Genomic DNA, 16,823 nt, shown 5'->3' with positions numbered 1-16,823 from the left:
TCGGGGCTATGAGCAGACTCCTTCCACCTGTTGCGCCCCGTCAGCCCTCCCTCTATCTCCTCCCCCCTCACCTTTATTGTTCTTGCAACCACTCCGATTGTGGCCCCCATCTATATCCTTCAATCACACATGATTACTACATTACAGGTCGCAGGGATCAAAGGATCCAGAGGCCATAAACTCGTACCTGAGTGAATTTCCTCTGAAGCAGACTATTTTTTCTAGAGAGAGAAGAATGAGGAAGATTGAAGGCTGGGAATAGTCTGTCAGGCATACAAATGCCAATATGAAGGTATCAAGGGGAACATGGGGAGAGGGAAAAGGTCAAAGGTGTGTAGGGAGATATTTCAAGAGTGGAAGGAATGTGATCGCTGCAGAGCAGCAGAGAAATCCTTCTGAGGAAGAAACAGAAAAGCATTAAGCCCTCAATGGGAGGTCCGTGGATGAAGACTATCCATTTCGTCAACATCCACCTATTTTCTTGTTGTTAGTGCCAAGCCTGCTCTCTACTATATACCAATAACACCAAACGGGCTAGAAAATCTCATAAAGCTGGAGTGGAACCTCATAAGCACCGTAACCTCATCATCATCATTTCAAGATATTCCTCTGCAGACATGATTCTTGTCAAAAGTTTAAAAAAACTGAAGGAAAAAATCGTGTTTTTGTGATTTGAACACTTGCAAATGGTAAAAAAAAAGAAAAGGTCCCTCATGCAAGAGTGGGCTTACGGTTAGAAGGTAACCTGCACTCATGGCTGCTACTATTTACTGTTGGAGGCGGTGAGTGGAAATGAGAATTGACTTTTTTTTGTCAGGGACAAGCAAGAGATAAGCAGTTGGCAAAAACAACTGAGCGAGTATATCACATTAGCTCAGCGAGGCCTCGGTCATGTGAGGCATGTTTGTGGCTCTGTCTCTCTTAGGAGCGTCTTGCCTACTTTCTTTTCAATGTTGCATTCCAAATACTGCTCAGATGACGAGAGACCTTGGACTCGTTGTCTTTACAACAGAAGTGCATTGACATAATAGAAATGGTACTAATTAAATTAGCATTCATACTCACCTTCCTGCTACACTGTGCTGCATTTTCTCTAGCCTACTTCATTGCTTTTGCTATAGGTGTATGCGACTAGTGGAAGGGGCAAAAATCAGAGATTGAACAGCCAGATCTGTTGCTGATTCTGCCAAGCGTATTCTTCACCATCTCCATACAGGGTAGCTTGCCTGCTGGCTCTCTCTCTCTCTCTATCGCTCACCTTCACATACTTACTTAAACAGACCACAGACACTCTGGCTAGAACTAACTCTGTCTCTCATGCACATGCACACTGCTGCTCATGTTTTGCTGTGTCTTATTAATTTTGCATCCATTCTGTCTGATGCCCTGGACTCACCTCCTCCTATGAACTAAAACAAAAACAAACAAAAAAAGCATCACAACATCTGCACTACAAAGAGAAAAATCCAGAAGGAAAAACTGACCACAGACCAATTGATGCAAAAAAATGTTAATGTAAACAACTGAAAAACAGGCATCTGCAAAAAAGGTTTAAGTTTTAGGAGAGAGGAGCTCTTTAACAACACATAGATTTGTGAGAACATTTTAAGAGGTTACAAAGGCCCAAAGGGGTCGGGAATGGACTATTTAAAAAACCTAAAAGTGTATTTGTGCTGGTGCTTGTTAAATACGCACAGGGAATACTGATGAAATGAATAGCAAGGAGGAGAAGTTTTCTGTATTTTTCTCATCTTCTCTCAAACTGTCTCTTCCTATTCATCCTAGCGTAGGCTCGGAGTTTTAAAATCTGAAACAATTTTCAAATGGGATTGCATCACACACACACGCACAAGGAGACATCACCCTCCTCCTTAACTTGCAGAAATAAGAACACTTAAGGCTTTAAAGAGCAGCACAGTTCTTAACATAACCTCATTATGTGAGGCTAACCTTTTTTCGACCTTCATCTCTCCCTTCCTTTCTCCCTCTTCTCTCTACTTATTTTAGCCAAGGTTTTTGTCTACTTGGAGTCGACAGACTGGTAGTTATGATGTTCTGAACGATGTGCATATATTAAGAATGTTTACCGTATGTGTTCAAGCCCATCCAGAAGAAATACATTGGAATTTTTCCTTTTGTATCTCTTTTCTGCATTTTATTTGAATACCACCTGATGAATGGTTGTCTCACACGTAATACATACATAGTAAATACATACGCCAACATCTAGCTTGCTGTCCACTCCAACAGGCTGTGCTTTCTCTCAAAGAAAGAAGATTGGTAGAGACAGAAAAGAGAGAACAAATGTGAGAGAGAGAAAGAGAGAGCCAGGAATATAATGGTGCGGCTATTGTGGGAGAGGCCGAGAAAAAAGGTGGATGGATGGACAGCAGAAAGCCAAAGTGAAGACAGCAGATAGAATGTCTGAAGACACTACTGTTTGAAAGGTTGATCGGTCTCCATCCCTTTAACCTTCACTCTGGTTCTTCGTACCTCTTTGCTGCCGCACCTTTTTGTTCCACCTCATCATTGCACCTCGGTCTGCCTCCAAACCCCTTAAACTCCCTTCTTTCTCACCCTTTCTCCCGTAATAAAAGGTGTCTAGAATTCACAGGGCTTGATCTGTGCATAGGGTGTTCTTGTATCAGGGTCTAGAAGCCCATTAAAACTCATCATTACCTGCTCCGTCACAAGAGAGCTACCAATTAGTAGCCTGTGTGATCAAACGGTGTGCACGCCCCAACTCCCTCTATGATACATGAACATGACCGGCGCAGCACCAGTCAACTTAAAACCTGCAATTGAAACGACACAAGCAGCTTGTGTTGACCTGTGGCTGGAAAGCCAAACTCCACTTGTCGAAAACATATCAACCACGAACTTGGTACTATATATTTCCGGTTAACATAGAGTACTAATCAAAGGTTTGGACACACCTGGTACTGTAACTTGACATGACTGGATCCAAATTGTCAAAGTGTCTTATTCTCTTTTTTCCAACATGTGTGAACTGAAACCCAACATCAAAGTCTAGTTGGAGGAAGATGCCATTCAACCAGGCAGGTGTTGGCTCTATATGTAAATGTTGCTGCCCATCTGCTATGTACCCGCACTTACTTAGAACAAATTATCCTCAACTTTTGCCAGACTAAGAAGAGGAGGACAGGGTGAGGTAAGGAAGGGTTGGAGGCGGAACTACAGAACCCAATATACTGTATATCAGCTAAAGCAGACTGGTAACTTGGCATGAAGACAGAAAGCTTTGGGAGAGAGTAAATAGGGATGAGAATCCGAACGGTGTGGTTAATTGCTTCCACCTGGTTGGGAGTGGCAAAGGAAAATAAGCAAGACGCGAGCGTGACTGAGGGGGCGTGTGCACAGCTAAACGTGTAGGTCAGCTAGGTTTGGCATCTTGCACTCATTTAAAGTCAGACAAGATACCTGCGTGTGTGTGTGTGTGTGTGTGTGTGTCTCTCACAGGAGAGTTCAAACCGTCCAGAACAGACTTCTCAGACGAGAAAAACTGTAGATCCATGGCTCACTGACGTTTGAATCAACTTTACTGTGATCTGAATGGTGGGTTTTCAAAAATCCCACATAAACAAATCATAGTCACGGCTCCTCCAAGATAAAAAATGTCTCGTTTTCGCTCATTGGGATGGCGTCGCGGTCAATCATTTTGCGACAGTAATCGTAGGGTCAAAGACTACAGAAGCATTAAATACAACCAGCCAAAGCTAGATAACTCCCCGTGATTGCAGGATGAGTTAACAGCCTCCCAGTGGCCACTTTGTCTTCCTTTGACACTCTAAAACCACTCGCCTGAAGGACAGGCAGATCCCAAAAAAACCTAAAACGAATGTTCCCATGACAACAACAAAAGAAAAACACAGAGCAAGCTGCAAGTAGAGTCAGCTCTCAAGAGTGTGCTTCATATGCTTGTCAGTCCCTCTCCAAGGACTCCCAGAGGACTGTGTGCGAGTCTTAGTGGAGCCAGATGGTCCCCATCTTATGTATTCAGCTGAGGCAGTGGAGCAAGCAGTTGTCACAGTCGATCCAAAATGCACCTTTCCATCGCCACCAACAAAAACATCCACTCACATACAGAAGACAATGTGGGGTTGTGTGAGACAAGACGGGGCCGGCGTTTAGCGTGTCTATAATGTCTTTTGCATGAATAAATGTCTGCAGAGTTGTCAAGTGTTTGCATGTTTGTGTGCATGTTTTTGTAGATGTGCGTTACTGTAAGCCCATCCAGTGTTCAAGTTGGTGATGTGCATGCACATCGGCAGTATGTGTGTGTTTAGCCTTGCTGCATGTGCACACATCTCTATCAGTGCTGCTGAGCATTGAAGTATGTAAGCTGTATGCTCGTGTTCCTTTAAATAATGTATTTTTAATTGTTTTGTGCTTTGACAAAGAAAAGAATGGACTGCAGTCTTCTGTGTGTGCATATGTGTGTGAGTGAAAATAGATAATTACAGAAGGACTATATGGATTATAGCCGTTGTAGGTGAAGATTCAATCATTTTTCTTAGTGAAATTGAAAGTATTAATGATCATTTATGGTTTCAGGGAGTTCCTTGACTAATTGATTGATTTTTTCCAATTAATGTGTTTGCAAATGTAAAAATCATACGCTGTTTTAAGTCAGGTATTGTAATAGGCATCAAAAAGAAGCGTGTCCTCCCACTTCTCCCCTGTCCTATACTTATATTTCTTTGGGCAGTAGTAGAACAAATAAGAAATTATATTTTGAAGAGATGTTAAATGGAGTGTTTATCACTGGATTGTTTAAACATCACAGTGCCTCCGCAAATAAAATGCAGTAATTAGGGACGAGGTAACTAATATGTATACAGGGATATGAATGACATTAAGTCCAGAATATGATAATAATAGCTGAGATAGACAGGAAGAATCCACTTATGTGCCCTAAGTGAACAGTGACATTGTCGTATAAGCGATCCATGTTGGTTTAAATCTATGTAATTATTTTTGGGACTGGGAGCGCGTGTGTCTCGGACGGTATTTCCTCACAAATGGCCATGGCTTTCCGGCCAAGCCAGCCATCGCGGCGACCCATTTTCTGCCTCTCCACATCGCACCCCACAGCTCCTCTGTTTATTGTGGATGTGTCCCCTGTGCCTTGTCCCATATCCTATAATCCTTTGCCCTTGTCCCAAGAACCCAGGTTCTGATATTGTCCTCCTCACCTGTTCTATATTGCCAATCATCAACAACACCCACCTTTGTCTCCCTTCATCTTTGGCCAACGTTTCTCATCCCCCCCAATTTTCCCTCTGGTTTTGCTCCACTTTCATCTCTGCTATCGTGTCCTCGCTGCATTCATTCTCATTTATTTTCTCACTTTTTACCCATTTTCCCTTTGCCCTAAACACCTTTTTCCATCCACAAATCTCAGTGTTTTATATAAATGAAATTATAACTCTCTTCTTCCACATTTTCTATTTTTCTCTCTTTATCATTTCTGATCTCCTTTCAAACAGGTTCAAACAGGGGGACCCGACCTCATTAAACATGGAAAACGAAGACGACACCTCTGCTGCTCGTCTCGCACCTTCCACCTCCATCATCACACTCTCATCCTTCCTTCACTGCCGGGTCTTGCCTGGGTCTGAGAGATGCCGTCTTCTTCTGGGGCTCTAGAGGAAACCTTGCTGAGTTGATTCCAATAATTTTTCATTTTCCTCCGGCTCCTGTGGACCGCCTTGGGTTTGTCCTTTGGTGTTTTAACACAACTGCACACACTGACGTGCACATGCCTTGGCTTGTAGTTTGCAATTAGGTCTCCTGGTTTTCAACTTCCTGATTCAAGCCTGTCTGTATGTGGCAAAAGAACTTCCGGACATGTTTTTCACAGTACCGCAAAAAGTCGGGTTTAGACCGTTAATAGCATATGTTTAATTAGCATGATTGAATGTCATTATTTTTTGGAAGGCTAAGAGTGTGATTCCTACTAGTTGTTGTTCCTCCATACAAAACCTACACACATGAGCCTACAAGGAAATTTCCGATTGAAAGATCCAAGAACCGGCGGACTGTGAGTTCATCAGCATCAAAGGTCTATAGATACAGCACCAAACCTCAAGAGTACTACAGTCACAAAGGGGGAGGCACATGTAAACTATAATTCTAATTACCACAATCCAAACTGTACAAAGAGTTTTGAAGGGCACCTGAGGCACTTGTACCCTTTAGCAACCAACAGCATGCTGCCATTGAGGGGGGGGGGGGGGTTGTTGCTAACAATAACTAACCCAGGATGTTGGGCCAGGCTTCCTATCCCTGGTCCAACACCCCACCCCACCACACTGCCTGTGGATTCGAAAGCCAAGAAGGCCTAGCTTGTGTGCTGCCAGACAGCCAGCAATAGCTCCGCTTCATCCAGTACTGGAAATATGGCAGATGGCGGCAGGAGAGAACAGAAGAGAAGGCGTTGTGTGTGTTTTTGTGTGTGTTTTTGTGTGAGTCAATATAAGACAGAAACAGGTAGAACGATACAGAGGAAAGCACGACTATGCAACCACATGCTTCCTCGCTTACAATACTGTCCAAGATGTCCTCTTAGGGACATCTAGGGCTAAACAAATGGTGTGGTATATTTTCTGAATCTAAACACATGTGAACTAGCAGCTATAGGAGCAAATCAATGATAGAAGGTTTAGCAGTTATGGTACATCTGTTTACGTGTGACAATGTGTCTTCGAACACATCCGTCCACCGCTGTTTCCATTCAGGGATCTAGTGGGCTTTCATAATGAGCAAATGCAGGTTCACCTCTTTAATGAATGGACAGTTGATGGATCCCTGATAAACAGCTTTCACAGCATGATTACGAGTCTATTTTAGGCCATAACACGCATCTGCACAAGAGCCTGAAGGGTTCACTATCCAATTTTTCACATGTATTCCCTAAGCTTCTCTAGTGACAAAGTAAAAGCTTAAGCTTATATAGTAGTGTTAGTATGTTAAAGCGTGTATCGCTATAGCTTTACACAAGAAGTCAACATTTGTATGTTTAATAAGTAAACATCTAATAAGAAGTAGGAGTCTTGTCTGCAATGTAAGACCCAGCTGACCAGCGTTCACAGCTAAAGCCAAAAAGGCTTACCAGGCACATGCTTGAGTAGAGCAACTCAAAGGAAAGAACAGCCCTCACGCTGGCAGGTGCTTTACAAAAACCCAAAGACAAGATGTCATCACAAAAAACTAGAGGAGCTCACGGACGTCCACTCTGATGATTCGTCCTGTAGTTACCCCTCCGCACTCTGTTTCCAAATGCAGGACTCACCTCGGATGATGGACAGCTTGGCGTTAATAGTGACCTCTGCCTCGCTGTTCTCCGCAACGCATTCATAGATGTTCTCGTCACGAGGTGCTCGGAGAGGCTGGATTCTGAGTACGGCGCCGGCACCCTCGTCAAACTCGATGGTCTGTGGGGCAGAGTCATCAACACGGGTGGGTTAGAGATTTCTAAGCGTGACTTGGTGTGTGAATAAATTGCTAGCAGGGTTAGGGTTGAGCTTTACCCAAAACCAAAGAAAACCTACTGGGTGAGTTACATACTGATACCCTTGGTAGGGCAATCACTGCCGTAGTGCCCCTTGAGCAAAGCACTACCCCTGACTGCCTTCTGATTTTAGTCGGAGGGACTGTTAAAGAAGACGGTCCGCTTGTCTCCCAGAGGACCTTTCCTCCCATAATCGATCGTTCCTGAGAGGAGCTTACACCGTCCCAACGAAGGGCTCAGTACTGAGAAATCTGAGCAAAGCACGACTTTGAGAAACAAGCCCAAGTCTTGAGCCGTCCTGCTGCTCCGCTGCTGCACATCTCAGGGCTGAGCCACTAATTAGGCTCAAAACACTGCAGAGCACGGCACCATCGATCTAAGGCATAGCAGCTGTCGAGAGCGAAGAACAGGGGGGAGAAAAATCATAACTGCTTCAAAACCTCCTTTCAAATGTTTTTTATTTTAGCTAAACAGAGGGAGAGAAGTGTCCGATCTGGCGGCTCCTTCACGCCCTTGGCTTTGTTTCCCCACTAAGCATGCGGGAGAAGGGTTCGTACAAACAAAACCTGTCCTCTGTTGAGATGCTGCTGCAGTACCCTGTTGATGTTGTCATTTCTTTTTTGTTGCTTTTTTAACCCCCTCCCTTGTGGTTGTCTTCATGCTGCTGCGTGTGCACGTCTGTCTCTGTGTGCGCTGCCGACGTTAACAAAAGCAACTTTTTTAATTAAGAGAAACTGAGCATCAATCAAGACTTTTACAGATGCCATCTGGGGCGCCTGCCGAGGACTTGAACAACAAACATCATGAATAACGCACACATAGGACGGTTCGCATAGACAAGGGCGGTATGCAGAAAAATAAGCATTGCTCCAAAACAAGAAAGGGACAACGGAGACAAAGTCAGTCAAGTGCAAAGACGACAGAGAGGTAGGAATGGCCGGGCACGTCGCGTTACTGCAGCTAATTGTGGAGCTGTCTGGGTGAAATGTTGGTGAAGAAACAGAAACATTGTTTTCCAACCCAACTGCAATAAGAGACTGTACTTGTGATGTGAAAGTGGTGTGTGGCGGCATTAAAAAAAAATACATTTTGGCAAATAAATATGAAAAAATCTGTGTTGCGTGACATTTCAGTAAGGTGGTGCAGGACAGCGTAGAGTCACGCAGCAGGGCTCCCGGGCTTACCTCTATACGCTGGGAGTTGACCTTCTTGCCTTTCTTGTTCCAGCTCACCCTCGGCTTGGGGTCGCCCGTCGCCTGGCACACAAAGGAGACCACGCCCCCTGAGACGCCAATCTGGTCGACGGGAACTTTGGTGAACCGCGGCGGTGCTTAGGGAAGACGAGGACGGGGGGATCGAGAACAAGAGAGAGGAAAGAGAGAAAGACGTTAGCAGATGCCGAGAGACAATATGCCGCTGCCTTGTTTCCTGTTGAGGCAGCGCTGGATAAGTGGGATTACCTTTAGGGCCTAAAGCTTGTTTTCTAAACACACAGTTAGGCGTCTCTGTAATGTCACACAATCCCACACTTTCTTCTCTCCGACCTCCCGTGCATTTTCACTCACTCATTCACTCAGCATCACGTACCCACACGCACAGTCGGGTAAAGTTGTTGGTAAGTAATGAGACACAGCCAGGCTCAGCTTGGGAATGACACAAAATAAAAAGATATACATAGATTCAGACAAACAAACAAACTGTTACCTCATCACCGATATATCCATTGTGATCTATCGACATCTAAAAAGGTTTCGCACTGGTTCTCTTTTTCTTTGTTGAGAAAAGGCATCCTCTTTAACCACTGCAGCAAAGATGATCTTACATCACACCCTAAATCAACTTGCATTGAATAAAAGAAATGTGAATTTCCTCATTTAACACACCAGTTTCAGTGCTAAAAAGTTCTGTGTGTAAATCATGACTCCGTCGATCGTGTTCCATGGTGCGGATAATTAGTAGCGTGAAAATGTTGTCATAGAGAACGTAGGTCTGGATATCATCAGCGCGGTAGCAAGCCCTAAGAAAAGGGAGGTTTTGCTTTATTCGATGTTATTTTAACAGTGTGAGACCACTTTTTCTGTTTGGAATTGAAACAAATCCCACATGCAATGGTTTAATTCCCCCCTTCCCCCCAAATATTTGCAGGCGTTGAACTAAGAGACTTTGTTCAGCCTGTCCATCAAACAAATAAGCAATTTTGGTGCAGATATTTTGCTCATGTCTTGGTTGCAGATGCTTCAAAACAACAAGCCCGCTAGAATTAGAGAGGGAGAAAAAAAACGATACTCCTGGGAAACTCGTTGAATTGGAATCATACAGATATGAGAGGACGATCAAACAGCTACCGCATAACGTCAAATTAATAATTAAGGAACCATAGGCCGACACCAGTCTCGAGGCACTACTAAACACATATAAAGGAGAGTTTCTGCATTCATTATTGAGCAAGGAGAGATGGGGAGTGGATATTTAGAGAGAACGAGGCAGAGAGAAATAGTGTAGGACAAGGGAAATGAAAAGGAGGACGAGTGTACTGCTTCAGGAAAGAAGAGGCGCGGCATGCAAAGTTCATCTGGACGCCCCCAAGTAGTAGGCACAAACATCCCTAAAGCAAATACTAAACCAGAATACATCAACTTTGTTTAACTGTTGCTGGTTAGAAACATTTCAGTAAAATACAATTTTTTAACAAATACCAAAATGTATTTCTGCCCCCACTTACCAGTGTAAGATCGCAATTAATCGCGATTAAATGAATTTCAAATTTGAGATGAATTTATTTATTTATTTTTGACTATTGACAGCCCTACTTTTTTTTACATCTCAATTGCCATTCTTGAACCGCACAACACTTCTCCTCTGCAGTTGACCTCCTCCCACAAAGCGCCCTCTGTCGAGACAGAAAAGGGATTCACACAGAGCAGCCCTGTGGCAGTGGTTCTGCTGAAGGCCAGTGCTGTGTGATTAGTTTTCCCTTGGACCGTTTGACATTTTCGACCAGTCGCCTTCTCCCTCCTGCTTTACCACATGAGAGAGATGTTCAGTACAATGAATGCGCTGGCCCGCATGTCAGAAGTGACATGACTGAATTTCACTCTTGATAGATTCAGGATTTCCTCATAATGTGCTGAATGTAGTTTTCAACATTACCTCAGGAAGATTTAATAATAATAATAATAATAGATTTAATAAAAGCGAAGGAGCTACCAGAAAAGAATGTCTGAAAAGAGGAGGGCAAGAGGTGGTGGGAGGTCAGTGAAAATAGCAGGAGTGGAGGGAACAGGAGGTACGGGGACTACAAAAGAGGGAGGTTAGAACGGAAAGTGCAGAATACAAATCATGTATCAGAAACTTTTAAAATGCTAACCTCTTATTTTGTGATTCTTCATACATACTGTCAGAATGCAGTTTGAAAGGTGGCTGGTACTGATTACCTTTACTTTCCCTTGAACTATACACAACGTCCTGTCATCTCTGTACAATATGTCCAGTGACAATGTACTCTCAGCGAGTCTGATTCACTAGAACCACATACACGGCCTAAAGCCACACCTAATAACACCTATTAACCTAATAATAATAGTTTTTAAATGTTGTTGAATGGCATTCTGGATTCTTTTGAAAACTGAACATGTCTAAAAAAGTGCAGTTGAAAATATCCACCATGGCAACCAACCGAGGCAGCACTTAAAACTGAAGCAGTCATTCAGCCTACTTTGACCCATTCACGTGACGCCGCTGTCATGGGTTATTTTTGTTGTCAAAAGACTTTAAAACTGGCAAAAACCTGGGAGCCATGGAATTACACATGATTATAGTTTCAGGTCTACGGTCTCCCTTTCACACACTTGACCACTGATGTGCTTTTTCAAATGCATTCCTTTGTTTTTAGTCAGCCGTCCCATGAATGTCTACTAGTGTAATTATTACGGGCATGCAGTGTGCAGTGTGATTGTGTGAATTATGATGAGCATAATTAACCATTTTTTATTTTTATCCGCTGTGTGCCTTTGCGCTTCTGGCAACGGTTGACATCGGCTTTCATTTTTCAGAAATTTAAACCTTGAAATGCATTCAGTAATTGCAGGCCGGAAAAGGTTGAGTGGCATTAGGATTAGAGTACAAACAATGGGTGATGGCACCGAATATTTTGCCACAGTCAGCCCCTTTATTCGGCAGGCATCTTTGGTTCTAATGGGTTAAAATATTTAGGAAGTCTAAAATAAAATCCTTAAATATAGTTCTATTCTCTATGACTATAAAACATACTTTAGAATATCCACTGATGTGTACCTGTATTTACCTAGGGTACAGAGTTCAGACACCTATTTAATCCATCAACCAGCGTGCGTTATGTTGCCATAGACGACATTGAAAGGACTTTGCTCCTGCAGTGGCCATTTGTCCTTGGGTACCAACATATCGCTCTATTCCCCAAGCTTCCCTCAGACAGACTGATGTCCAGCACTGCCCAGATAACCACACAAGAACCATCTTTATCTGCCTGGCAGGGGGAACATGGGCAGAGCGGAAATAACCAGCAGTGGGGGCCTTGCTATCTTCACAAAGCCCAGAGAATAGAACAGATCCAGGCAAACAAAAGCGGCTAGCAAGAGGAGAAAAAGACTCACGCTGGGCCCACAGACGGTTGTTAAGCTAATACAGCTACCACCCGCTACTGTCCACCACCTCTGTTGGACCTGATAACACAGAATACAACGGCCCTGTGATTATAGAGTGGTGGAAAGTGGGAGGTGGGTATGTGAATATGACACGGCTCCATGTGCACTTCCTTTTTGTTGTCGTTTGGTAGTGGGGGTATAAGAGGGTGGAGGTAGCTGGTTTTATGACTAATACAGTAATTGACGCAGAAAAGCTTCTTGGGTCATAAATAGGAGCCATTATCTGCTGAATTAGTAAAGTGGAAGACAAAATGGTGCACAGCCATTTAGTGATTTGCGGGGAAAGGCAGAGAATTGGGTAAAGGCACTATACATCTTGCTACAAATGGATGTCTTTCACATGACGTAGAGACCTTTTCTCCAGCAATGTCTGAACAGAATGTTTGGTACTATTAGGGGGGACACTAAAAGCAAACTACTTCGACTTTCTTCTGCCACTGATGTGGCAGTCTGGGAAGAGGGTGTGGTCAGGTTTATGATGCAGATATTATATCAATTTAATTGTATAAATACAATAGTTGTATGGAAGCAAAAAGTACCTTTGACTGCCTATGTGTAGTACAAGCTTTGGTATTTTCCAGTATGTTTACTAAATGGGGATGAGAAACATGAATGACGTTGCGTTACTGATTTACAGTTGATTTACTCAATAATCCTGGCTAAGATTAAATTTATTTTCATATTAGTCCAACAGGAGACACATGACACACACACACAGAAACACACACACACACACACACACACAGTGGCATTGTGAACACTGACTGCTTCTGGGAACAACCAATGAGGGCAGCAATTTGGCATCCCGACATGATTCAGCCCTTTTTTTTTTATTATCCAATAAGTCTTACTGGAACTTTGGATATTTTGTATTGATTTGGTATGATTACTGAGTAATTTCTAAACTTTCTGACTTCATTGTTTATCGGTAACAGACCAAAGTCAAACGGACTAGCAGAGCCAAGAGATGTTGCTGACGGATCTCTGAGGGGTGGAGATTTACCCAGCTTGCAGTATCCGCCTAAAAGCTATCCTAAAGACTCAGCACGCCGCCAAGCAGCTAGAGCTGCCAGTCTATCAGTCCTGGACCTGACTTAAAACCCTAGAAGCCTTTATCAGCACACACACACACACACACACACACACACAAATATACTCATGGAGGGATAGAGGGGGGGATAGATGACATCCAGATAGAGATGGAGATGATGATTTAACCAAATGTGTGCCTACGTTGATGCATCAAACAGAACACACACCAATACGTGTACAAACGATTTGATCATTTGGTCTCTGTAGATCGCACACACCCTTCAAGCGACGAAGCCCAATCAATCAGGACCAATTCTCGGAGCCAGCCTGAGCAAGCCCCATAACCATGGAAACCAAGCCTTTACTCTAAAGCTGTCATGCTTTGTCTTGTCTGGAGGTTTGCACACGCAATCACTGCCAACATGGACGAGCACACTCCTGGAAAAAACCTCAACCTGGCCAGGGAGAGAGAAAGGAGAGGAAAGAACTCGGTCGGTCTTTCGCCAATATTTGATGGGAACATTTCTGATGGGGAGATGTGAATATCTGAAACAGCTTTGCTTGATAAGCATACATGCACTGCTGTCCCAACTAAAATGTGCATCCCACTGTTGAATAGCTCTGCCAACCAGTCATGTTGCAGTTTAAATCCATGTCTGTCCAAAAGGAGCTTTGACCTCCATATCAGTTCAACGTGGAGTTCAAGTCAACGTTTCTGCCAAATTTGAGGAAAGAGACATTTGACCACCAAAACGCATGAGTTCATCAGTGAGTCAAAGGGGGGGAGGGCCACCCCTCCGATCCCTCCTTCGGATCGGACATGCCAAAAACACGGCTGTTGCCGGCAGGGAATCAAAAAACAGTCAATTCAAAACTGGTAAATTCATTCCAGCTGTAGCCATGTTCCACAGGGTATGTTTAGGTCAGGCTACATTGCGGTTTAACCCTTAGTTTGGAAGTGCAAGATTGTTTTAATGAAACAGTTGCTTTTCCAATTAAAATAAAAGGAAGAAAGGCTAATTGGGATTTGCTTGTGGTGCTGCATGGGGTGCCAAGCAGTCAGGGACATAATGAAGAGTTTTTGCGACCATGGCTGTCCAAGCAGTTCCCACAGTGGAAAATTGTCCCTCTTGTATTAAACAGTGTCCTACAATAATTGTTTCCTTTTAACAATTACAAAATTAGTATTTTTTTATCATTTATTTAAAGAAACATCAACTTCAAACAGTTGGAAAGGCATCACTTTAGATCATCCCCACATTTTTCAAGACAATTCGCAAAGCAATTTATTTTCACTGCCAAGAAAAATATGTATATATTGTGACTTCATTAGTAAATCTATTCACTTGAGAAAATTCCATCTCTCAGTTATACACGCAACGACTTGTTTTTGTGCAAACCCTCTCCCATTGCATCATACATTGTGCATTCTACGTCGACTGCACTCAAGGTTTTGCTTTGCCGTCCATGAGGGACTTGTGGCAGGATGTGGAAAACCCTGTATAAAATAAGATCTGGAGTATTAGTACCCAGAGGTGAAACATTTCGCCCGAACACATTGCTGGCACAGTAAAGCTGCATTTCTAAAAAGACTGGCAAACTCGTAATATTCACAAATTGGTCCCATTGAAACCCTTGTTTTTTAAAAGGCTTAAGAAGAAATTGAAACACACTAAGTATCCCTCCACCTATTGGAAATAAATAGGCTCAATTCTTCAGGGAGAGAGAAGGGAAATTAAGCTTAAGTGTGTGTCTGATTTCAAAGCACACAGAGGAGGTGTAAAGGGAACAATTTTGTGTCATTTAGAAACTCACTTGAGACAATTTACACTTGTTGGCACTTTAAATGAAGATAAAAACCTTCAATTGCCAAATGTGTTATAGGTGAGATCAAAACAAAGGAAAGGAATAAACAAAATAGAGGCACCAAAAAGTCAACTAACTCTCTGCTGAAAATGAAGCAAGAATAAAGATAAGTGCCCTTCATATATTTAAATCCACGTAAAAGGTACATACAAGGAAAGTACCCACCTGTGCAGTTGGAAAAATAAAGCATGAAAAATCATTGGCCCAAAAAGCAAAGGAAATAATAATATCAGGAAATATCTTTCTTTGAGAGGGGTTTCCAAAACCTTTGATGATCTAAACTCCTCCTCATCAAAGCCTTGAAGGCATTACCATTTTAAAAGCTTTTTTAAAATGCTGGAAGAAAAGAGAAAAATAGAGCAATAGTGCCTTTCATGCATGTCAATCACTCGTATTATTCTATCATGAACTGAGCTCATATAACATTGCTGAAACTTTTGGGGCACCCTACTGAAAAAAATGAAAAGAAGAAATGATGGCAAAAAGAAGAAGATCACCCATGATGTGGCTGCAAGTCGGAAGGGCAGCTATTTGAACCATCGCGCTGCCAAAAACTGTGCCTTACTGGTGCTATATTTCAATAAAGTGCTGTAAATAACGTTACTTTTCTTGTAAACACCACTCAGTTCTCTTGTATGATAAACATGTCAGAGAAAACATCAGAGAACTGAGAAAATCAACCAACAAGAACGTTCGGAAGGTACTTGAGGCACCGATTGATGCCTGCACCTTGATGTTTGCATGTCCTCGCCCGTGTCTGCGTGGATTCTCCCCGGGTACTCTGGCTTCCTCCCACGGCCCCAAACACATGCTGTGGGGGGTTTAGGGTCAACTGGTGACTCTAAATTGCATACAGGTGTGTGAATGGTTGTTTGTCTCCACGTCAGCCCTGAGATGGATTGTGGACCAGTCCAGGGTGAACCCCTCCCCTCCCCCGGATGACTAGAGCCCCCGCGAGCCCCTAAGGATGAACTGTATAGAAGACGACTGATGGACAAGAACAGGGTATAGAGTAACGTATGGGGCCTAACTTACAACAGCATATCCCATTTGAGAGAATTTACTTGACAGTGTGGGCAAACAGCATTTGAATGGGGAAGTATACAAGTGAGGGAGGACGAGAGAGGAATGGAGAGGAACAAGGAGAAAGGAGAGAGGAACAGAGAGACGCGGGGAACAACAACAAGAAAATAACGGCTCCACTAAGGGTTTCATTTCTTTTTTTCAAATTGGCAGCTTCAAACGAATATAAATAATTGAACACCCTCACCCCATCACTGTGGGTTCTGGCCAATTACTATTAGAAGTACTTTGCCAAGAATGCTACTGTTGAGACCTCAGAAAGGCCAAAAGAAAGAAGGAAGAAATGACAGTGAGGTACAAAGCCAGAAAGAATGCTGGCCAGTAATGTCTTGCAGTACAAAAAGTTTACCTGCCTGCCTGCCTGCCTGTCTGTCTGTGCACTCTACATGTGCACACACCGTGAGAATTATATAAGTAAATATTTATTTTCCCTGTGTGCACTGTTTTAAATGCAGGAAACTGCATTCCATGTCAACTCTGTCCCTAAAAAATATACAAATATTACACATTAACACAAATACGATGGAGGTTTTCTTACTCAATGAAATCATGGCCATTTAGTAACACTTGTACAAATGCGTAGCTTCTACTGCGTACAAATGTCATGCAATTATGCAGACGAACGT

At 43.0% G+C, this 16,823-nt stretch overlaps 1 protein-coding gene across 10 annotated transcripts in view; it reads right to left on the bottom strand.

Annotated features, from left to right (window-relative positions):
* ptprsa (protein tyrosine phosphatase receptor type Sa) overlaps positions 1 to 16,823 on the bottom strand; it is a 198,195-nt gene that overhangs the window by 99,314 nt on the left and 82,058 nt on the right. For all 10 annotated transcript variants that reach the window (XM_078108268.1, XM_040185255.2, XM_078108270.1 and 7 more), the window contains 2 exons: positions 8,719 to 8,864; positions 7,316 to 7,457 (listed from right to left, as the gene is read on the bottom strand). In XM_078108268.1, the coding sequence (XP_077964394.1) occupies positions 7,316 to 7,457; positions 8,719 to 8,864 (288 nt within the window). The remainder of the gene's footprint in view (positions 1 to 7,315; positions 7,458 to 8,718; positions 8,865 to 16,823) is intronic.

Source organism: Gasterosteus aculeatus, chromosome 8, assembly GCF_964276395.1.
Source record: "Gasterosteus aculeatus chromosome 8, fGasAcu3.hap1.1, whole genome shotgun sequence".
Lineage (NCBI taxonomy): Eukaryota > Metazoa > Chordata > Actinopteri > Perciformes > Gasterosteidae > Gasterosteus > Gasterosteus aculeatus.
This window is presented reverse-complemented; position numbering and strand designations above follow the sequence as displayed.